Source organism: Ischnura elegans, chromosome 1 (assembly GCF_921293095.1).
Source record: "Ischnura elegans chromosome 1, ioIscEleg1.1, whole genome shotgun sequence".
NCBI lineage: Eukaryota > Metazoa > Arthropoda > Insecta > Odonata > Coenagrionidae > Ischnura > Ischnura elegans.
The window spans coordinates 151,285,996-151,311,305 of record NC_060246.1 but is presented as its reverse complement, the minus strand read 5'-3'; the positions used below and the strand labels follow the sequence as shown (position 1 = coordinate 151,311,305).

Genomic DNA, 25,310 nt, shown 5'->3' with positions numbered 1-25,310 from the left:
GTGATGACTTTATTATTCTGTTAAATCTTATTTGTTCAATGGTATTAGGCTCAACTATTTGGAAGTTAATACTCGAAAAAGAAAAGGAGACTTCGTTGATTTCCACTGATTTATTTCATCTGTATGACATGTTTCGAACCATAGAGGTCATTATCAAGTACAACAAATTTGAATGGTAAGCAAACATATATACTCTTTGAAGGGGATGGGGGAGAGAGTGGAAGGAGTGGGTGTCTGGAGGGGGAGGGGAAGGTGTTGGGTTGGAAACTCCAAGTGGAGGTTGTATTGAGAATTGAGAAAAACAACCGTTGGAGGACGGCGCTGGTAAGGCGGAGGGAGGGGGGAGAGGTTGGTAGACTCTAAACGGTTTTCTCGTGAGTCAGGGTTAAGGGAGAGGTAATTAGTGGGTGTGGAGTGGGGTGTATGTGGGGAGTGGGGAGTATATCTTATTCATTATGCAGAAGTGAGTTCATAATCATCTTCAGTATTAATTGGTGTGTAAAAATAGGTTGAATAATCATAGGTCTTCCATGAAATTATTAATTACAAATATGCATAAACATTTTAATAAATATTGCTATAAGTAGCTTATAACAGAAACAATGCCTGAATTTTAGTTTACACTGTAAAGTCCTATGTTCAGTAACTTGTTTGTTATTTTGAAAATTTTCAATCATTTTGTGGTTGTTGATAGAAACCAGTTGTGCTTTTGTTTGGATCTGCAGGTAAATTTAATGAAATATACTTAAAAACATAATTTACAGAATGCAATATGCTAAGCTTTAAAGAAATAAATCTTAGGTAAATTATGTGAAGAATAGGTCTGTTTGTCTAAAGTTCCTTTGCAAGGCAATAGCTCAACGTTATATTAACAAGTTTTTTATTGCAATCAGATGTTTTTCCCCAAGCTCCATAAGATAGCTTCTCTGTCACAGAGTCTGTTTTAAGATTTTTAAAATTCTTTTATGTATTCAAATTTTATTTATTTGTTTATGCAAGGATAAAAGTAATTTGATAAAGCTTCTATATAAGCTTTTAACAATTGTGGAAGTGTTTGGCCCTATTAAACATTTGGTTTGGAATTACTTAACCCAGGAGGCAAGAGATAATGCATTACCAAGACTTTAAATGTGCTGGTCAGTCTAAGCTCTTGGGGGAAAGGTTTCCAATCTCTTAATGAATCTGTGGGACCTAATCCCTGTATTTTATCTTTTGAGTTTAATATTTTACTGTGACAAAGGCTAGTACACTATCTTGTTTGATTTTGAATAAAAATCTTATTATGTATTATTATTTATAATTTTATGTATTTATCTTTTCTAACTGCTTCTTTCATCTCTGAATACAGTTAAAGCTATAAATCTTCCTATTTTCTCTGGCCATCAGTGTACAATGTCCTCCTCATATCTCGTTTGCATTCAAGTACATCCACCCCTTGTATGATGTTAGTGTATGCCATCTCCCACGTTGCCATTTTATTTTACCCTTTACAGCATTTGACAAAAACATTAGTATTAGAAATGGTATTTCCATAGTGATAGTTTTTGGATCCATTTCATTGTTTAATTTTCAGCCAAACTCTTGAAAATTATATTAGTATCCTGAAACTCTGAATTTTACAAAGTTTCCTCAAATGTCTACCTCCTCATACCATTAGAGTTTGTCTACTGTGAACTGTCTTCCACATAATTAAGAATGCATTTTCTCAATCTTAAATTCTTGTTCATTATAACATCTTTTTTTAATATAAACTAGTGAACATACATTAGTATCAATTTTAGGTATCTGAACTAGCACAACATATTTTTTAATTTTTTTAAATGTGGTGAATGCGTAAAATCTTTGGTATTAATATCTTGTGGAATTAATTATATTCATTAAAAATTGAGTTAGGTACTCTGTATAATAATCCACTTGAAATAAAATTGAAGTTGGTGAAATCACTTTAAATGGTCTAAATATGTAAGTCATTATTATTTAAAAATCAGAATGTGTTGTCATTGTGAGTAATATGTAAATGAATCTTGTGTTTACCAAAAATATTGGTGTTTGGGATTAGAAATAACAGCTGTGATAGATTCATTTGTATTTATGTTAATATTTGGGAGGATAAAGCATATGCTTCTGTTAATTATCTCTGATGTTACTCTATGTCTCAGTTACACATCTCTGATGAAAATTGTCAAATAAGGATATATATTCAATAAGTTACAGCTGAGAGGAATGTGAGAAATATCCTTTGGTTAGTGAAAGAAAGTAATTTGTTCAAAATCAAACAGGCAAATATACCTTTTTAAACAAGAGTAGACTGGAATTTTACTCAACAAGGCCATTGAAACTTGCATAAAAATACCTGTCTTATACAGATTGCTTACTTTCTTGCTTTTATATTTCTTATGAAGAGGTTATTCCTCATGTTGTACATGTCGAATATTTTGGTCTATTAATTTTTTCAAAGTACATATCTAGTTATTTTTTAAGATACATTTATAATGACTCACATTTTGATACACATTTTCACAGTGACCTTTACCTCACCCGTTTATAAACTTTTTCTTCGGATTATCTACGAAAACAAAGAGTATTAATGGTGTGTTTATTAATTTATTATCTACTTTAATTATGCATTAATTTGTAAACTTTCAGTTTCTTAATCTTATCTTTTAGTTTGGATGGGTGGATTATTTCCACCTTTTCTTTTTAGGTTTGTGAATTTATAAAATGTTAAATGGTATTGAATGAAAATTATTAATTGCTGATACCTATCTCATATTTTCTTATATGACGATAGTAATTGAATGCTAGTTAATGAGAAAATTGTGGCTTTATATTTAAGTGAAATTATGTGGATAAGGTTAACTGGTTTAATTATTATAATATTTTTTTACCAGTTTTAAGAGTTCTCAAAAAAAAAGGGGATAGGAATACTTGGCAAAGGGAGTTTCATTATCTATTTAATGCCTGTGAAATAATAGACTGTGACAATTTCATAATATAATGCCAATAATATACTGTATTTTTATTTCACAAATGCTGTGCTTTCTTGTTCTATATTGTCTTTAAAAACTGTGATAACTTACTTCCTGCACAGTGACATTATTTTATGTGACATTTGATTGAAATCTTTTTATAACTCTTAAGTGAATTGCAATTTTATACTTATATGTGCAAATAAATTGATTGATATTATGTGCATTAATTTCTTCGTCTCTGCTCATGCCACCCATAATTCACCATGATTCATTCACGCATTAATCTGCTACCCCCACTACTAATTATGCAGCCATGAAATTGTCTGCACTTGTGCCATTTATTGGTGCACTAAGGGCAGACAGATAGGTCTGTGCAAATCCATTGTCAACTGGATGTTTGCCAAAAGGTTTCTGTGTTGGATGCTATGGCATGATGTAGATAGTTTCTGAGTGGAGATAGGGCAGCAGAAAATAGAGGTTGTTCAAAACACCAATGATGGGAGGGAAATTGTCGGAGAGATTGCATTGGAAATTTGTATGTGGTCAAGTGGATGAAATTGATTGGCCATGTCTTGTCAAGCAGGCTTAAGGAATTCCTCCGTGTTTACCCCTTTAATTGTACATATACTCTACCTTGAGCAAGTTGAATGCCTCTACCCAGGAACTGTGCCGGCAAAAAGGCAGGGTTGATATTAACTATTTTGTAACTCTCACATTAGTTTCTGGGGTTAATTAATGACTTCCATTCTGCATGAAATGTGTTAAAAGAAGGCCGCATGGACCTCTTAAGACCAAGGCTACTGATGTAACACTAGAGAAGGAGACCGAAGACACCCTTGCTCTTGCGGCTGATAATTTCTGCCCTGACGTGTGCTACGTGGTGAATCCAGATTCACCCTTTTTTCCGGCAAAAATTATATATATAATAATTGTGTATGCTTAAGGCGTCGTGTGAATGAATGAAGTAGTGTATCAGTCATATTGGCTTATTTGACTTGGGCTCTGCGTGCCCCGAAACGCATGTTCCTGTCTCTTTCCTGCTATCCTGTGAGTGTGTATCTTTCCTTTCATCCTTGTGTCCTCGTCCATTCCTTGTGTTGGTGAGTGGTGAGCTGCCCCAGTGCCATCTATTGGTTACTCTTGTGGGCCAAAGCAACGGGAGTTTACTGTGTATAAACCCCCGCCGAAATCATGGTAAATCTAAGCGTCCTGGTAGTGCAACTGGTAGAGCACCTGGCCGGCAACAAGGAGGTTCTGGGTTCGAGTCCCAGTCAGGCCGCATTTTCATCCTCTGATTTCTGGCTTTTTCCATCTACCACAGCACCGTTGTCCTCGTCCTTTTTCTATTATATGTTCTTAACCCTTTCTTTCCTTACCTCTGAATTTATTTGAATGTTTACGCTTAAGGCGTTGTGTGAATGAATGAAGTAGTGTATCGGCCATATTGGCTTATTTCACTTGGGCTCAGCGTGCCCCGAAACGTATGTTCCTGTCTCTTTCCTGCTATCGTGTGTATCTTTCCTTTCATCCTTGTGTCCTCGTCCATTTCTTCTGCTGGTGAGTGGTGAGCTGCCCCAGTGCCATTTATTGTTTACTCTTGTGGGCCAAAGCAAGGGGAGTTTTCTGTGTGTAAACCCCCGTTGAAATCATGGTAAATCTAAGCTTCCTGATAGCACAACTGGTTAGAGCACCCGGCCGGCAACCGGGAGGTTCTGGGTTTAAGTCCCAGTCATGTAGCATTTTTACCCTCTGATTTCTGGCTTTTTCCATCTACCACAGCACCGTTGTCCTCGTCCTTTTTCTATTATATGTTCGTAACCCTTACTCTCCTTACCTCTGAATTTGTTTGAATGTTTACGCTTAAGGCGTTGTGTGAATGAATGAAGTAGTGTATCGGCCATATTAGCTTATTTCACTTGGGCTCTGCGTGCCCTGAAACTCATGGTGTGTGGGTGTGTTTCTCCTTTCATCCTTGTGTCCTCATCCATTTCTTCTGCTGGTGAGTGATGAGCTGCCCTAGTGCCATCTATTGGTCACTCTTGGGGGCTAAAGCCAAGGGAGTTTTCTTTGTATAAACCCCCGCCTAAATCATGGTGAATCTAAGCTTCCTGGTAGCGCAACTGGTTAGAGCACCCGGCCGGCAACCGGGAGGTTCTGGGTTTGAGTCCCAGTCAGGTAGCATTTTTACCCTCTGATTTCTGGCTTTTTCCATCTACCACAGCACCGTTGTCCATATATATAATTTTTGTCGGAAATATTTATATTTGTGGCAAGAACCTGACCTCATTGACTTAACTTTAGCTAATTAATTTATTTGCCAGGATACTGATCACTGAAATATTACGATGGTCATTCTGATAATTCAGGATCCTTAGCGGACATGATATTAATGATATCTTCCATTGTAAAAATAGACCATGACTTGACATCTGTTAGAATTCATTGCATTACTTGAGAGAAAGTTGAGGATAAACAATGTGGGTATACAGATATTTGCCACGTTTGGGTCAAAATATACTGTGGGAAGTTATATATTGACTTGCTTGTGGTCACCAAGTTTTTCCCAGTTTCTTATCTTTCCCTCAAGAGAATACATGTAGATAGAAGGGATAGACGACTAATTCTTAATCATTATATGGCGGCCCAGACTGCACAAGTGTGGGTAGTGGACAGAAAATCTGGGTGGACAAGCATTGGCCGAGGTGTGAGGTAAGGCTGTCCTCTACCGCCTCTCCTTTTTAACGTATACACTGAGGAGATGATAAGAGAAGCGTGGGACGTGGAAGTGGGAGGAATGATGTTTAAATCGGTAAGGTTCGTGGATGATCAGGCACTGATTAGCCAGTCAGCAGGGGGACTGCAGGATCTAGTGGATGCGTTAGACGAGCAGTGCGAGGAGTATGGGATGAGGATTATCACAAGAAGACTAAGATAATGTGGTTTTGTAAAGCATCGGGAGTGAGGAATGTAAAACTCGAGATATAAGTAGCTGGGAAAAACTTGAGCAGGTGGAGCAATTCAGCTATTTAGGCAGCACATTAGAGGAAAACGGACACTGCAGCAAGGGCATCAGGAAGCAAATTGCACTAGCAAAGGAGGCATTCATGAACAGGAAGGAGCTTCTGAGAGGATTGTTATGTAAGAGTTTAAAGAAAAGGTTAGTGAAGAGTTTGATCTGGAGTGTAACTCTCTACATAGCGGAAACATGGACATTGAGGAAGGAGGACGAGAGAAGATCGGAGGCATTCAGGATGTGGGTATGGAAAAGGTGAAATGGGCAGATGGGAGGAGAAACGACGAAGTGCTGGACATGGTTGGCGAGGATTGGTAGCTTTTACATGAGATACGGAGGAGACAAGGTATGGATGGCAGGAGTACTTCGGGGGAAGGGGATGTTGAAAACGGGGTTAGAGGGTAGAATGTTAGGGAAAAGAGGGAGGGGAAGGAAAAGAATAGAATTTTTAGATAGATTGAAAGGGTGGGCCTTACAGCGAATTGAAGAAGGCAGTGCTGGAAGGAAAGGGAGGCTCTCACATCACTTCTTCAGTACTCCATGGAAACCTACCTTAATCGGTAGAATACTATAATAATAATCCAGCTTATCTTTCCAGGAATTTAACCAATTAGAATATTCATAAGCTCCGATACAGATCGTTCTTGACGATGGGAAAAAATTATTTTGTTCTTTCGAACATTTTGGAAAGGATTATGCTACCGCCTACACAATGGTCTTATATCCCTAATGATGATGAGCTTAATTCTCCCTCGTAGATACGATTTTAAAAAATCTTCAATTTCTTTTTCAAACTCTCCCACCCCCAGAGGTCTGAATTATGCATCACCACATAGAGTGCGGATCTGCTATAACACGAATAGAAAACTCATCCCCTAGATAATTCACTCCTTGCATGCTGGCATTTCGAAACGACGAATAACATAAATAGGCAATGAACCACAAACTTGGCAAGGTACGCGATGTATATCTGCACGAATACTTGCACTTTATTGAGAGCATCGTTCTCTATAATCTTTAAAAACGAATCTAGCACATGTTCAATCCCATTTTATAAGTTACGTAACGAGAAAACATGCGTGCAACATTAAATTAGCTATTTCGTAGGAGCCTTCAGAGAAACAACCCTTGCCTTAACCTTCCAATCTTCATTATCACAGATTTTTTTAACGAATGGCGTGACCTCTGTCGTAGGAAGACACTCACGCAATCCTCTCAACGCAGCCATGGAGAAGAGATGCTGCGGTCGCGATGCAGCATGCATCGTGAGAGTAACCGTGATGCAACTGATGCTAATGCTCTCGGTTGCAGCCTACGATTGGCGAATGGTATTCATGACGCCACTTTAATGTCTCCCATGATTTCTAAATTCTTTCTCTCCACCCTCTCCCCCCTCTATCACTAGCGAGCAATAGAAGCGTTGTGGGTGCAGAGAATAGTTGACTCGGTAAATCCATTCTTTTGTCCGTTCATCTTGAAGGGAGGCGTAGTTACTGTTGGGAGCAACAAGTGGCTGTGCGCTGAGCTGGAAACATGACAACAAAGCGAGTCATTAATTTTGGTGCTGGACCGGCGAAATTGCCCGAAGAGGTATTAAGTTTATTTTGGGTCACACATTGGCCTCTGTTTAATTTATTTAGTGGATGTTAATACTCGATTGAAAAAATATTATAATAATGGCTCAGAAGATGAAAACTGAAATATTTGAACGTGACCTGCATTAGGTGTTTACGTGTGTTTATGGAGCGATTGCCGGGGGTAATACTTTTTTGTGACTGCATAACTTTGTTTATTTTCTAATATCTGAACTCTGTGTGTGCTCACGACCTCACGTGTGTCTTCAAAGATACTTCAGGTTTATCATCGTGTAACGTGTTGAAATGTCTCAACAAACATGCCAATACTTACGTGGGAGAACGTTCCCGTATAGATAAGATCATTCATCGTCGATTCCGATAACATCGATATTGCGTGATAATATTGCGGATTACAAAATATGATTGCTTAAAAATTGTTCTATAGTGTGCCTTATCAATGGAAGCTTAGTGGGAGAAACTTTTTCAATCTCTACCATCATGTAACCATTTAGTGCGGTTATAATTAACTGAAAAAGAATATTGAGAATATTGAATAAATATCATTCCTGTGGGTACGTATCTACACTACTAAGTAATATTCGTGCAGTGACCTCGTCGATAAATTGTTATTCATTATTATTTATACTTGCTATAGTATACATTTTCATTTATCCATGTTATGATTGAGCATTTCATTATTTTTTGTAAGAATTTCCGAAAAAGAAACCCAATACGAGTTAACTCTGGTTGGGGTATGTGGAGGAATCACGTCTCTTGCAATTAGTAGCACCAAACGTATAGGTATACATTTCCTAATTCTTGTTGGCATGTTGCTGACATGATTTCATCACCTGTTGTACATCCCCAATATCATGTTCTTAGTTATGGATAAAATGTAAATCAAGATGTGTGGGAGTGTTGCTTAAGTTTTTCTGTAGCTCATGGAAAATAATTGGTGGTTCAGACTTCGGTCTGTCTTGTGAAGGGAAATATGTGGATTTTAATATTTACATCTGTAATTGTTGTTAAGCGATCACACAAAAATTACCTATCATGCATTAGTCAACAAAATGTAAGGGATGGGAAAGCTCTTCATAGCAAAACTTGGTTAATTATTAGTTAAAATAGTTGTGCAAGGTATGGCTAGAAAAGAACAGGGTAATTGATACAACTCATTTTATTTTTTCCTTTACAATTACTGTCACCTTATTCCCTTGAACATGCTACTCTCCACCATCCTTACACGCTTCCATTAAAAATTTCCACTGTTCAAAAGTGTTTGAAGGCATTTTCTGAAAGCGTGTTCATGGTCTCCGTCGCATTTTTATTCACTTCTTCCACTTTATTAAATATGGTTCCTTTTTATGCTTCCTTCAATTTTGGGAACATAGGATAGTGAAACAGAGCTAGTTCCGTTGAGTAGGGTGGACGTTCCAGCATAGGTGTCCCATACTTGGCCAAAAGTGACTTAACAATCAGCGCAGTGTGGGCAGGGTGTTTCCCAAATAAAGAATCCATGACTTGCTCTTCCACAACTCTGGCTGCTTCTCTTACTTGCTCAAAAAGAGAAAGTAGCTAAAACCTTCATATAATATTCTTTATTCACTATGTGATCTTCTGAAATCCAATTTATAGATAAAATTCCATGGATTTAGAAAAAAATCATCACGGTCTCCAATTTTGGTTTCGACATTCAAGCTTTATTCTGTGGTGGTGATTGCTGACTCTTTTAGTGCATTGAGTGGCACTTAGTTTGTAGTACTTAGGTAAAAGAAATCGTGATTTGTCGCACAGAATTACTCTTTCCAGCAGTTAAGGGTCTTTCTACTCATTTTTCAAGATGTCAGAACAAATTTACATCTAGGAGTCTTGTTCAGGTGTGAGGGTTTTGGGTACCATTTTGAAACACACCTTTCTTATGTTGAAATTTTCATGAATATTTGTGGAATTTGTAATTCTTCATTGATTCATACATTCTCGGCAACTGCATGGATACTCAAACAGTGATGGATGCGATTGCCTATTTTCTCAATGTTTTAATCCACTTTCGAAGTTGATGGACATGGTGGGTGAGGAACATCTTCAATGTCATGTTGCCCTTTTTTGAAACAGTTGTGTTACTCAGCATGTGTATTTGGCATATGTTCATTTCCATAACTTGCCTTAAAATGGAATAGTTCTCTCTTTTGGATTTACGGAGTTTAAAAAATTTTACTTTGCCACATTGCTCATTACAGTGGCTACCATTTTTCTGATGAATGTCAGATGCATAGTCTGACACAAGACAAGACTATGGCCCTACTGAGCAAGCTATTGTTGTTCAATTGGCTGGAATATGGAGGGAGAATGTGAGGCATCTTGATAATATGGTGATTGACCGTGAGGCTTGTGACGTTTGTATCACTGGAAAGCAGTCCTGTTATTTTCTAGCCACACCTTGTTCTGTATTCCAGGAATACATGCAGCCTCAAATGCGTGGTATTATTGTGAAATGACTCTTTGTAGGTGTGACCAAAGAGGACTTAAGTGGAGATTCCCATTGGGTATTGGATTACAAAATTCCTTAAATATATTCTTTTTATTTATATTCAAACTCCATGGAAAACCATGCATCATGACCTTCCACGTAGGTGGACCTTGCCATGAAGAATTCACCATCATAAACAGCGATTGTGATCATTAGTGTCATAAGGTTAAAAGCCTGGTGAAACTCTCGCCTTGAGTTCGGCAACTGAGGACTTACCTCCTCTATCTCTGGGGCAAGCAACCTTGCATGCTTAGAGGTAACCCTGATATTTGAGGCTTTGTGATCCGTTTGGGAAATCCCATAGCAGCTCTCATAAGTCTTTCCTCTTGCATCCTACATGGCACTGAGTGAGTCAACTTTGAACATTGATCAAGTACCTCTTTCAGCTAACTTAAAAAGTTCAAGGCGAGCCTCAAACATGGTTAAAGTGGATCACAGATATGTGTACTGTGCACCATTTGTCACTGCCTTTGACTTGAGACTGACCTATGCTCCTGTAACTTTCTCCAGCCTCAAGCGGCTGTAGGTTTTAGTAACAATATTTCCCATCTCCTCTTTATGCATGTAGTAAAATACATATCCAAAACCTTAACCTATTTAAGACATGCTTTTATAGCCTCCTTCAACCAACTTTTGTCATCCCTTATCCAGCTACTAATTTTGTGTTTGCATTCTTAGCTATGTTGATTGCTTCAATCTTATGGGGTTTCTATGTCCGCTTTTCTTAAGGACTAATTTTTTTTTATCAAAGGGATCTGGTGAAAACTGAAGAAGAATGAAAACAGATAATAGCTTAGTAGCATAGAAACCAACTTGCATATCCTATTTGTTTTCCGTAACTGACTAGGTGTGAGAATGTCACCTCAGAACTTGTCTCATTTGTTTTGGATATAAACTACAAGGGACTGCCCCGAATGAGTTACATTGGAGAGGTTATAAAGGATGTTTAAGACAAGAAATACATCACTATGAAAAGGCTAGCAGATAGAGAGGAATGGAGAACTGCATCAGACCAATCTTAGGATTGTTGACTGATGATGAGAAACTACCCAATGGTTTGCATTACTAATACTCCCTATTCTGTGGTTTAAATGAATTCAGTATGTTTCCTTAAGGAATCTTTCTTTTTTAATGAGGTCATATGAGAGTAACTACGCAGGGTATGATTCACCCATTGGTGTTAGACATTGATGAAATTATGGTGACTAATTCTCTCATGCTCTAGAGCTAAACTGTGAAGCTCATCCCTCAAACACTTGGTAAAATCGTTGAGGATATGTGTACCAGTTGTTTTTTTATTCGTTATAAGGCTGCTATCAATGGTGAATTAACATGCGAATGAAATCATTCGCATTGCCATCATTCATGGGATCATGTGAGCAAAAAATAGGATATGTTCTAATTTTCATTGAATAATCTTGCGCATGACAGTTTATTTGCAAATACTTTCGTTATACACAGCGAATGATTTCATTCGCACGATCATTTACTGTGTATAGCAGCCTGTATGACTTGAAGTCATTGGTCTTAAGGACACATGCAAATGGTGTGTTATTCTGCTACAATTAATATCTTCTCTTCTTGAGTCCTTCTGCCTCATTATCTATTTTTTAATCTAAGGGAATGATTGTAGAAACTGAGGACACCATTAATTTTTTCATAAATGTGAATAGCTGATTCAGTTCAATGATTGTGTTTTCCAGTGGCATTTATACATCCTTCTTTAGGGGAGGGACTTGGGTCCCCACATTCACATTCAATCCTGAGGGAACTAATATTAGCAACTCTCGATATAAGCTGATGCATAATCGTGACCTAGGTGATGAGAGGAAATTATACCTGTCAGGACCCTTCAGGAGTATTCCTCAAATTCAGTCAGTCAGTTGTATCCTTCACTTTGTCTCTCTCTATCTCATGCATAACCTGCTTAGAAACAGCTTAAGGTTGATCTCGATCGTTTATAGGCAGGAAAACCAAGAGCAAAGTAAGGTTAGGACACCCCATATTTTTTTAATTTTAAACTATGATATGCGAATAATAGGGAGTATAAAAGCATGCTATGGCCATGCCTTTGCCGATTATTTATGGAAGTAATTTATATCATCCTTTGATACTAATTTTTTTTCTTTATTTTCCTCATTTCCCCCTTGTCCACCACCCATTTATGTCCCTAGTGTTTGCCGATGAATTCAAAGTACATTTTTTAGAATACTTCATTTAATTGTTGTGAGTGTGTGCGTTTGCATGCTCTCTTAGTACATTAAGTGAATGCATTTGACATTTTTCCATTTACTATGGAGACAGATTAAATTAATGTGTTGCTTCTCTAATAGTTCACTGTCTTTTTGCATAAAATCTCTGTGGGGAAAGTAATTGGTGGACTGTATTTGACTGAAGTTGACTTAATTTTTTGAAAATTGAAATTCTCAGTACATGATTGGCAGCAATACCTGTGGATGAGGGGACCAAATGAGAAAAAATGGGCTGTTAGATGAAAGCCAATGCCTTTCTACTTCGATATGTTAATTTTGCATGCCAACTTTTAATTGAAATTTTTAGCTTCTAATGTTTGGGACATGATTTGATCTTTGATCTTAGAATTTTGTCAGAAGTAATGTGTCAAATTACACACTAGAAGTACTCATGAGTGATGCTTAATACGTTGACCTCTACGCTGGTCTTAGAGACTGACAACGAAAGTTCCCACCATGTCATGCCGGACATAGTGACATAGAATCCCAATGGAATCACACCATGCATTGGTGACGGAGACCAATTGTTTATAAATAGGACATGACCAGATAGTCATTATGACCGTATTACTTCAAAACAGAGTAAAATTCATTTTTAGATTCGTTAGCAATGATATTTCTCCATGCCATTAACCAATGAACACAACTGACAAAAAAACACCGATGGCATCATAGGAAACATGAACTAAAACACCATGACAGTCAACTTGTTAATATATGGCCCCTCATGGAAGGGCAGCAGACTGTAACTTAAATTCATAGTCTGGTCCTGGACGTAGAGTGGAAATTTCAATTATAAATAAAAGTAATCTTGAAAGTTCTGCTAACCTTTAGGGGGCATCCAATAATAATTACATGAGGTCATTTTCGTGATTTTTGGCCCCTTCCTTCCCCCCCTTTGTGAGACATTGTGAGATTTGGCTCGACCCCCTCCTCCTCCCTTTAATCTCATGTGATATTGTTCAAAATGCATATTTTCAGTGCAAATACATAAATCTATGCTTTAATGCAGTGGCATAGCTAGGGGGGGACCCTCCCTCAGGTTATAAGAATACAATTATGTACTTTCCTTCACAAAATAAAACAAAATATTGAAAAATCATGAATCTACGAAAGATTTCTTTGACAAATGAAGTTTTTTCGATTATGAAAAGTGTTAAAATAAGTTTAAAACCCTCTACCCAGTACCTTGTTTTTCAAAAATATTCCCCCTTGGTTTTCAACCCCTCCCCTTCCCCCCGAACGAAATTCCTGGCTACCCCACTGCTTCAATGCGTTTGCTTAATTAAAACAAACAATTCATTTATTCCCCTATGAAAAAATTGTATAAACCTGTTTCAAAATTTTATACAATTTATACAATTGCCATGGTAATTGTATAAATTGTATAAAATTTTGAAACAGTTTTATACAATTTTTTCATAGGGGTTAGTTTGTGATTAGTGAAGACTAATGTTTAAGATTACTAAGATCATAGTCTATAATTACATTTTATACTGTTTCTTGCGGAAGAAAAATATGCGATACTTGCCAGGACCCTACCCTCCTTACTTAGTGTTTGTGGAACTTGCAAGATTTGTTATATTTATAATAGATCAGTGTGACTACTTCTCACCTGATATGTACTAATAATTTCATTGGAAATGAAATGGAGATACAAATTTAGTGCATATATCATGGTACAGTGAAACCTCGATTTTACATTCCCCCATTTTACGTTTTCCCTGATTTTGCACACTTTTTATCAGGTCCCAAACAATACCACCTTTAATAAATGATACTCTATTTTACAATTTCCTCAATTTTGCACTTTATGTAAGTGGTCCATTCAAAAGTGTAAAATAGAGGTTTCACTGTATATTTTAATGGATAAAGATACAAGTTTTGTGGCATATTTTAACGAATCATTGGCAAAGGCTTGGGCATAGCGTGCTTTGATTCTCTACCTATTATTTGCTCCCTCTCCTTTGGCTATAGTGATTGTACTTGGCAGTCCAAATTTAATTAATTTTTTAAAATCATTATTTTGTAGATTAAGCCTTTAAGAGTACTATTTTATTTTCAATAGGTGATGGAACAGGTTCAGAGAGAACTGCTCTCTTATAAAAATACTGGGATAAGTGTCATGGAAATGAGTCATCGCTCTGCCGACTTTACAGCAATCATAGAAGGAGCACAAAAATTGCTTCAAGAACTTTTGTGAGTATATTCGCCTAATTATATGCCTCTATCTATCTAAGCTGCATATTAATGGGTGTAAATAAAAGTTCCTCTGACTCACTAGTTATAAATCCTATGAACATGTGAAAATCCCTTTTACATTATTCCTTCTGGCATTGAGTGACACATGACATTGCCTTGCTCATCACCAACACTCATGAGGAGTGGCACTCGACCAGCACAATTTTCCATTCAAGGTACCAAGAAAAAGTTAAATTCTATCAAGAATACTGGTGTACTGGCTGCCTTATTCCAAATGCAAAGGGTTAATTGGGCCTACAGGGATAGGTTGGGTTTTAAGGTCATGAATTCCACAAATTCTCTGCTCTGAAATACCTATTATTTACAGAAATTATTTAGTACAACTTTGTTTGTGACTTCAAATTTACCTTTCATTTGGAAATGGAATATTTGAAATAAGTTCAATTTTGAAATGCATATTTTGTTGTAGCATCAATAGCATACATGGAACAAGAATATTTATATAATTACTATCCATAGTAAAAGGTGATGCTTGTTACAGCAATTTGCCTCATGTTTTCAGTTGTGCAGTAGAGCACGTAAACACATAACTTAGTGCTTGCAACTTGTAAGGGTTGTAAGTGGTATTAATGCGGCTTTGCTATCATGAAAGATTTTAAATATCGTATTTATTTGATTTTAAATGCATCCATTTCATCTAGTTGGTAAGCTTACTTTGAAATTAAAAATATGCAGTTTGAAAGTGATTTATGTACTCTTCATTAATACCTATTAAATATTGTATGAGATAGCAATGCAAGCAGAAATTATATAGTTCAAGGCACTCACTATTTTTAGGCAAACTTTTGCATAAATCACTCAATTTTTTTTGTGAAAGAATTATGGGATATTATGTTGAGCTGAATTTACATCCTTACACAATAAATTCAGTCAAAGTATGAAAGCATAAGGGTCAATCTATTGTTTAATTGAGGTTAAAATCTGTTTACTTACTTGACTGAAACTGATTGTGGCTTGAGTCAAGAAATTGCATGCAGTTTTATGATCTTATGTCCACATAAATCAAGATGCATGGCTACCCTAATAAGCTCTTAATGTGCTTAGTTTTAAATTGCTTTAAAGGTTATTTATTTGATATCTGAATCACTTTTTCAGGAAAATACCTAAGAACTACAAAATACTCTTCATGCAAGGAGGAGGTACGGGGCTGTTTGCTGCTGTAGCATTGAATCTCATGTCTCGTACTGGTACAGCTGATTATATTGTTACAGGTGAGATTTCAACTTTCTTGCCTTCAGAGTATGCTGGATGTAATAACTTAAGTTTAGTATTTGATCAGTATCTGAATATTCCTGAGCCGTCCTCTTGGAAATTATACCCTCAGTATTATTATTAATTTGAATAATTATCTCCAAGCCTATATTTTGGCTCACGGCACTTATCGGTCTTTTTGGTTGAGAAGCATGAGCTGGTATATTGGCCCACAGCACTGATAGAGTTAAAGACTTTACTTCTCTTTTCACTGTGTCCCTGGAATTTTTATAATTTATGAGATTAAGTGGAGGTAGCCATTTGGAATTGTTAGGTTTAGCTGCTGGCTGGGAAGAGGGTGGGCCGCCAAATAGAGGGTCATTTTACAAATGGGCTATAGGGAAAAATCATTCCACTCTGGGAAAAACTGCCATTCAGAGGGCTAACTGCTGAATAGAGGTTTGGAAAGGATTTACTGTACTTGGTGATCAGGCCCACACAACCTACTTCCCCTTTATGTCATTCTTAAACTATCTCTTCCCTCTCACCTCAATTCACTTTTACAGACAATGACTGTGCCCAATTATAAAAACTAATCCATTCTCCCAGCTAGCAGGTTTTATTTTTACATCACGTAACCAAGATATACCCTTATTAATAAGAAAATACAGATAGGCAAAGGATAAGTAATTTGTGATTTCATTGGAAGTATTGGAAAAAAACTTGAAAAAATTGAGGAGGGAACTTTGTACTGAATTTCCAACAATTGGTAGACCTCATATCATCATGTAATATAGACCTCATGTGATCACATAAAAATTAGTTATTTTTTCGTTCTGGAAAAAAATTTGTAGGTGGAAATTGCATGAGAGAATAATACATAATTGTATTTATATAACTGAGAAAATAACATTGGGATATCTGAACTTGTAGTAATTTCAAAAGCCAAATGAGAAAGCTTTGTCATCAATTCCTGTGCTTTTCTTATGGGGAGATACATATATATATCTTGGATTGTTTTGCTCCAAGGGAATTTTATACATGCCTACTACAATTTTCTTTATATCATTAACAAATACCATAAATCAATTTGATCAAATAAAATTTTAAATTTATATGAAAGAATAATGAACAAACAGACAAATGTTCCCTGTTATGTATTAAGTAAATAAATTAATACATATTAAATTATCAGTAAAACCAATGAAAAGGAAAAAGTATGAACATTCATCAAAAAAATATTTGGCTGTTCATACTTTTTACCCTTTTATGGCCTATTTACGTGGCCTTTTATAGCTACTTCGGAGCCGTTCATCCCCTGCACCACGTCTTAGGCACTGCTGCCTTTCCCACATGCCAGTTAACTGGGCCTCCAAGTGAACCCTCCAGAGTAGGGAAATTGCATACTTTTAATAGTCAGTATCCTGTTATCCTGCAGTAAATACTTCTCCTGCAATATATTTTTTGAAGTTGAAAGTTTTATACCACCATCACTATTTAAAATAAGTTATATAATAAATGTGTCACTCATGTTAGGAGTATGGGGTTTACTTTCTACCTCTCATTCACTTATCCTATCATTTCTGTGTGTTGTTTGGTGTGATTTGTGTACTTTATTGCTATTTTATTTTTCATCCCATTTTAGGCTCATGGTCTGCTAAAGCTGCCAAGGAAGCTTCCAAGTACGGAAAAGTAAACTTAGTTATTCCAAAGACGGAACAGTATTTGAATATTCCTGAGCCTTCTTCTTGGAAATTAGACCCTAATGCCTCTTATGTATACTATTGTGATAATGAAACTGTGCATGGTAAGTACAGAATTCATGCGATTGGTGTATTTATTTTATGCTTGAAATCAATTTTTTAAATTTTAGGCATAAACCATCAAAGTAAAAAAGAACAATCCTGCAACTTTTATTAGAAATTATCTCACATATACATGTATAGAAGCAGACCAGCTAATATGAACTCTTATTAACCCTTAACCGGTGACGTGCGGTCTGAGAGACCGCTGCGTTTCTAAAATTATGAATATTTTCAAAATTAAGATTTCAAAATATCTATACGTCTTGTTAGCTTCATATTTTTGCATAACAAGGACATCCCACTCTTAAAATTTAACGTTCCTTTTATTTATTTCTGTAAATTTGCAATTGAACTCGATTAGCGGTCTGTGAGACCACACGTCACTTACTAAGAATGCATCAAGAAAAGGAATAAGCGGGATAAATTTCATGGCTACTTACTACTTAGCCTTCCAACTTTAACATTTAAAGCCTTTTTTGAATCTGGTGAAATATTGATACATAAATATATTAATAATTATAACTCAAGTGTTTTTGGCATCAGTTTTTTGATCCTGCTTCAAATCACAATTTTTTATGACAAATTGGTTCGTATTGGGAGTGTAAAAATTTTAATATAAGTTTTAAAATAGTTAAGCATTCAAAGAAAAATTAAACAAAACAATAAAAATGGCGTAGCAATATTTTATGAATTTTTGATTTATTGCGGTCTCCCAGACCGCACTTCACTGGTAGTGTAACAAGAATTGCACGTCACTGGTTAAGGGTTAAGTTAACATTTTCATTATTATGAGTTCTCCTGACCCATTAACCATGCTGTTTCTAATTATAATCATCGTAAAAGTTTCATGTTTTTCCATTCAGGTATTGAGATCTTATCATTGAAAGAACATTATCGATGTCATGTTATTAATACGTAGCTATCTATTCTGATCTGCTGTGGTTTCTTTTCTACACTGTTCTGAAATTATATTTTTATGATTATAATTCTTAGGTGTGGAATTTCCTTATGTAGCTGACACTAAAGGAGTGCCTCTAGTGGCTGACATGTCTTCAAATTTCCTTACCCGTCCAATAGATGTATCAAAGGTTAGTTATCAAGTTGCTAATATTATTGATTTGTGAGTTCCAATTTCTTCCATTTTTGGGGATGAGAAAAAATGCAAATTTCATGGTAATAAAGTCTGTTGATGGCACATCAGGATGGTAAAATAACATAATACCGACTGAGTATAAACTAGGCCTGCCAAGAGCTGAGGTGGACCTTGGGACAAACTGCTGGCCCTCCTTTATCTCAAACCTACTTTATTACCCATTTCTACATTTTGTAAATTAAAATATGAGTACTGTGTGAAACTAGTGACTTTGAATGCAGTCACATGCATGAGTGCAAATTTAGACCCAGCAAGGATTAAGTTTGCCATGAAAAAATATTTGGCTCAGCCGGGAATCAAACTGAATCTCTCAATAGGGTGGTTTCCTATTATTTTTTTATTGCCTAAATCGAAAGATTATTACTCCTAGAGTACGTATTTCACGCTTTTAGATTTTTAAATGACGATATCTATTTTTCGCGATTAAATAAAAAGTGAAAATTTTCAAGTGCGCGAAAATGCGACGACTAAGTATGAATGCTGGGAAAAACTCCGTGTGACGTCGTTCTGGTTCCCGCTGCTGCAAGTGAGGTGACCTTGGGGCGAGGCTTTGAGCGCTGATACGATGCAGGCTGCTAGCAGGTAGCGCTTGGCTCAAATAAGGATTATTAATACCTTATCAAACGAAGGAAACTTTCCGACCATAGGCAGTTTTAATAGGTGATTATTAAGACATTATTGTTTATTAACATTAATTTAACATTATTGTTTCCCTGAGGTCTGTGCCTCATGCATGCATTGGTAAACTCAGACGATGTAAAACTCCTATCTACTCGTATAGAAACTAGGTCCCTGTGACGTCACGTGGAGTGGCATCGCATGGGTGCCAATCTGGCCTTTTTCAAATGAGGATAAAATTGACCATTGCCATTCGTCTACACCAGTATTTCTAAAACCAAATAATTTGTATATTGTGAATACACTAATGGTGGGTAACGAATCGCAATCAATGCCTATCGTTTTCTTTGATGATGGAAACTACCCTATTGCCAGTCAAGCATGCTAGCCCATTACACCACCAAGCTATCTTCTCAGAGCGAACTTCAGGATGGGTTTTTGCCAAACAAGGCATCTTGTTAGCATTGGTTAGCACGTCTGATCGGTAGATCTGGGTTCGAATCCCAGCTAAGCCAAATATTTTTCATGGTGAACTTCATCCTTGGTGTATATAGATAGAGTGAGAATATGGTATAAAATCATTTGAGTTATTTCTCCCTCTTTTAGGGCTTGGACTTAGGGGAAAAAATATTGGGTTTCAGTTCATATTGCTTGGTGGTGGGGAGTTAAACATTCATTTTCAGCCATTCTTCTAAGTCTTCCACTCATGTCTCAGAATTAATGTGGGCATGTTTCATGGACTTGGACCCAAGAGGCTTTGAGAGTATTTCTAATGCTGTGAGCTTTCCACAATGTTTCTGGCCCTTTCGTTGCCTGAGCCTTTTGTTTCTCCATCCCATATATGCTTTCTAAACTGCACGTATGTTTTTGGAGGATTTTTTCCTCCCACAGCCTCTTTAAGTATGCTGCAGAAGACATAAAAGTAACTGATTGGTAGAATAGTGGAGGTAGCTAAGGAATCCTTGTAGGAGGTACTGTCTCGAAATTGGCTGGGTTTCCAGAGTAAAAAGCTGTGCCTCTTTTTTGAGTCCATCTTGTAATTAATGCAATGTTGAAAGAAAAATTTATCCCTCTTACAATGAAAATAGCCAGAATTACCGTATTTCTTTGAATATAGTCCCCCCACCCTAATTTTGAGGTTTCAGTTTCAGGTAAAAATTTAAAAAATGCATTTGAATATAGTCCTCCCCCCTTTATAATTATCTTGGACATTTTTGAAAAAAAGGGGGGACTATATTCAGATAAATACGGTAGTTCATGGAAATATTTACCGCTAACGATTGGGCCAGTCCTCTCATTCTGCTCGTCTGTGCTTTTTCCTGTTCAACATGTAAAGGTAATGGGTGCCTTGAAGTGATTCTGAAAGCAACTCTGATCATATTTTGGAAGGATCACAGATTATTGTGAAATATTAAGTGGCGTAAATTCACCTCTGTCCTCTTTTAGGCTAAATTTCAAGTTTAGAAATGTATTAATATTTTTATTGTGTTACATAAACATAATTTTTCATTATATCCACATTTCCATTTACTTTGAATTGGTTCATATTAATAATACTAGAAATGTGTGTTCTAGGCTAGCAATATTCTATAATAATAAATTCTATTCTATTCAATATTCATGGGCTTACAGTAAATAAGGTTTTTTTATCAATATTTTTCAGTGTTGTAGATCTTTTAGTGGTCACAAACAGACAAGAGCTAGGGGACTATCATTAGTGTCCTGGAATCACCTTGTTGGAATATTGCATTTCATATGAATGTCAGTCAATATGCTTTGATTTTAAATGTCAAAATTCGGGGTTATAGTATATTGGAAACATTAAATGAATGTGAGTTTCTTTGCAATGAAGAGTAAAATTTTATTATGTCCCAGTTTTGGTGTGTTTACCTGTTTTGCCTTTAGCAAAATCAATGAAAACTTTTAAAATATTGTGTGGGAATAATAGTTTGAACTATCAGGTTGCACAGAAAGTGCTCAGCATCTTACCTTCAGTCCATTTCATTTGTAAATGGTAGTAGGAGATTTTAAATTTTGTGTTTAGGTGAAGTGGCATAAAATAACTTGTATTTTGTGTATGGATGGACGTTATTTTAGTTCCCACTAATTTTGAAATTTTCATTTGATATTTATTTACCGTAGTCTCATTTATTTCTGTGGAATTTTTTTTCAGTTTGGTGTTATATTTGCTGGTGCCCAGAAGAATATAGGACCTGCTGGTGTCACCCTTGTTATTGTCAGGGAGGATCTAATCGGCAAAGCCCTTCCAGTATGCCCATTAATTTTTGACTTCAATGTGCTCGCCAAGGACAATTCTGTGCACAACACTCCGCCAACATTCCCGTAAGTGTTTCATCTCCTGTGCTAAGCTTGCAGTTTGTTTGAATCACTGATATCAAATGTTCTAGTGATCCTCATTGTAAAATTTATTTGGAGGTTGAGAATACAGTGTAACCTCGATCTATCATTCCCATATTGATCTTATCCTGCATATATTGTTTGCCAATCCTAATCTCAAGTGAAGTTCCATACAGTCATTGTAATTTTTTCCTGAATCTACATATCATTCCCTGAGGTATAATTTTCCTGTATCAGCTGCTTGAGATCACTGAATTTGATGTATTACTTTCCTGCGTCCACCATTTGACAAAAACAAACATAGTATTTACAATGTGTCATTTAAGACAAAATAAGAGACTTAGCATTCTAGCAAATTTTGATTTCCTCCCAGTTGAGCTTTTTGGCTGTTGATCAGGCTATGATTTACAAGTTATGTATAAATCTTGTATGTCAGAGTTACTGATGAAGGGATGTCTTCTCAGGATATTTGGTTACTTCCTACCAGCCACTCGAATTTAGCTCCTTATGTGGTGCTATTCTAGTTAGTCATGAGTGGGTAAGTTGCCATCACTTTAGACCTTAAAATTTCATGGCACAGTTATAAAGTCACGCTTCGCCCTCAGCAGTTGGCTCTGCATAGTAGCATCAGTACCCAACTTCACCTCGTACGAGTGTTTTCATTGTAGATTCAGTAAAGTCAGGTTTCTTTTTTTTATATTAGTTTTATTTTTATTTAATTTGTCTTGCCCTTCTGAAGAAGGAAGTTGAAACTTAAAAGATTGACTGAAAATAATTGAGGATGCAGAATATAATCTGGGGAGATGCATGTGCAAAATATATTGCAAAATAATTTGCATTCAATTAAATTCAGCCCAAGGGAACTGAAGATTTTGTCGTACTTTGGGATGTTTACGCCGTGGTCAGTCAGTCAAAGTCAGCTCAAAGTGTATCTTGCTGCAAAGAATATCACAATTAATCCTTTCGCCCTGGACGTCGGGTGGAGCCGATGGGCATTTTCATACGTAGAAGACCTGACGTCGGGTATATCTGTCGCAAATTTTTCAGTGCAAATGACTCGACGTTGGCTCTGGCCGATGCGAGGGAAGGGAAGTGACCACTGAGATAGCAAGTGTCTGATGCATTCAGGCCTGGCCTGAGACCCAGCTTAGCGAGTCCTTAGGGTCACTCCTCGGCAATTAAACCCGACCCTCTCACTCATTAATGATCATCCTCACCAGAGGGATCCACAGTGTTTATGTATATTGTCAATAGTTTTTTCAATTATATATTTTGCTGCATACTACAATTTTGTAATGCTTTGAAAAGAATTCTTCCTTTTGTTGTTCTTTATGTAAGTAATTTTCAAACGAAATTTTAGCATAAAAAGACGGACTTCCGCACTTATACCCTTGTTACCTTGTATTTAATAACTTAGTTGTTATTAGCACTAGAAACCACAATTCTTAAAAAAATTGTTAGAAATTCTCTTAGTAAATTATTGAAAATCTAATACTATGTTTGGTTGAAAAAAACACTGGTAATGCAATAAGTTGACCGTGGATTCATGCTATGATAGGGTTAGAGGGTATAATCTAGTGGCCAGGGTAAGGGATGGGCACCCTGTTGAGCTGGATCCCAAATCTGAGGGAAGAAAATATCCAGGCAACTCACCTCCAAAGAAGAACTCCGTACAGAGAGGTTTAAAATTTTCTTATGTAGTAAGAAAACATTTTCCTATTGCAGGCATCGGGTAGGAAAGGGTTAATTGCCCAAATCGCAATTTTCCTGCTCCATAGGCAACCTTGTCAAACTTCCCTGCATTCATCGTTTTTTCGTCTTTCATGAAAAATGATAGGTCAAAGTTCCACGAAATTACTTAAGCTGTGACTTTTCCTTAGAGAGAAATGAATGACTTAATATGTTGTTACTTTCTGTTGCACAGAATAGATGAACAATTTTTTGCAAATGTCCATAAAATCTAATTGATGTACAGAGCATAATAGTGTATTATGTAAAACACTCATCTCGTTCAATTATAAATGTGCATGTTGAGTTTGCTTATTTAGTTGGTTGAAATAATTTCTTTTGGCATCTCATTCTCTTACAGGATATTTGTTGTTGGAAAGGTGTTGGAATGGGTGCACCGAAATGGTGGAGCTGCTGGAATGGCCGAACTTTCACGAGTTAAAAGCACCCTTTTGTATAAAGCCCTGGATTCCTCTGGTGGATTTTACAATTGCCCTGTTCAAGGGCCATTTCGGAGTAGAACAAATGTGCCTTTCCGCATTGGCAAGGGTGATGAAGCGTTAGAGAAAGAGTTCCTTGCAGGAGCATCAAGTATGAATATGCTGCAGCTGAAAGGGCACCGATCAGTCGGAGGAATTCGCGCTTCTTTATATAATGCTATACGAGTTGATGAAGTGGAAGCTCTTGTTGCATACATGGAGTCATTCCAGAAACAGCATGGAAAGTAAAGAAAGGCTTGCTCTCAAGAAATTTCTTGTAGTTGCTTGCTGTTCCATCTATTTGGATCAAATTATTGCTTTTTAACCGTAGGTTATTAAGTGAAAATTTGATTAGCTCAATCAAAGTGTTTGGTGCTGTGCTTTGAAATTTTGCTCAATTTTCAATGAAGGAATAACCATTTATTGGATATTCTTGAAATCTGTTTTATTTGTTGAGAGCTGTTGTTGAGACTAAATTTATAGCTGTTGACTTTTAATGATTTCTACGAATACTTGGTCCATAGAAACAAAAAATTTAAACCCATAGTATGTACATGATGATAATTCATCGAAAAATGCATGGCACAATATGATATACTCTCTGTCACACAATAGATACAGGTTTTTGCTCAAGTGTCCATGAAATGGGCTAGAATGCTAAGTTTTTGTTTCCATGCTCAGCTCGGAGTGTCAATATGATGGATGTGACCTCATGATGGAGCCTCTCTTATTTAGTTGGAGCTACATATATATGTTTCTTTCGATAACTCTTTGCCGATTTAATCTGTAAGATTTATAATAGATATTTTTAAAGAAATAAAATTGTGCTATGTCCAAGACAGTTTTTAATGACATATGTACCTATTTTCTCTTTTGCCAATTGAAGTCTCTAAAAGAAAATACTTTGAGGCAATCTATTCCGTCGAGGTGTTCTTTTATCTCATTTATCCCAAGCAAAGCATGTGCAGTAAATGTAATAAATCATCTGAATGAAATGCATAACTCTGTATGCCCTTGTCATTTAATGCCAGACAGGTAAATATTGATACCTGCACTTTTTGCCAATGATAGTGTTGTACTGCATCTGGAAGTATCACACTCCTATTCTCGGCTAAGTCCAAATGAAGCACCAATTTCACTCCAATTAGTGTAACCAACTTCTCTTTGTGAATAGCTTTCCTCTGTTTTTTCCCGAATATATTGGAGATATACGTACGTACACACCTTTCTTAGTGCAATCCTAAACTCGAGCAATGAATGCTTCCATCAAAACAGTCTTCTCTAACAAATCACCTTTTTCCCAAAAACTTAAATCATAGGGGGATGCCAAAATGCATAATCAAAAAAGATATGTCATAAATGATTATTTTCCCCA

General features: G+C 36.4%; 1 protein-coding gene across 1 annotated transcript; it reads left to right on the top strand.

Moving 5' to 3' along the window:
• The first annotated feature begins 7,296 nt into the window (after positions 1-7,296).
• On the top strand, positions 7,297-24,772 carry LOC124172442 (probable phosphoserine aminotransferase). The gene is made up of 7 exons (XM_046551883.1): positions 7,297-7,575; positions 14,410-14,540; positions 15,699-15,814; positions 17,440-17,601; positions 18,593-18,687; positions 21,544-21,713; positions 23,818-24,772. Exons 1-7 carry the CDS (start codon positions 7,519-7,521, stop codon positions 24,182-24,184), a joined length of 1,098 nt encoding a protein of 365 aa, XP_046407839.1. The 5' UTR covers positions 7,297-7,518; the 3' UTR covers positions 24,185-24,772.
• Positions 24,773-25,310: the final 538 nt, after the last annotated feature.

What these genes read in the sequence shown, in the direction of transcription:
- LOC124172442 (XM_046551883.1), top strand. Translation starts at nt 7,519, where the DNA reads ATGACAACAAAGCGAGTCATTAATTTTGGTGCTGGACCGGCGAAATTG. An exon ending in AGCTGATTATATTGTTACAG is followed by an intron (nt 15,815 to 17,439) that starts GTGAGATTTCAA and finishes ATCCCATTTTAG; the next exon opens with GCTCATGGTCTGCTAAAGCT. An exon ending in TGATAATGAAACTGTGCATG is followed by an intron (nt 17,602 to 18,592) that starts GTAAGTACAGAA and finishes TATAATTCTTAG; the next exon opens with GTGTGGAATTTCCTTATGTA.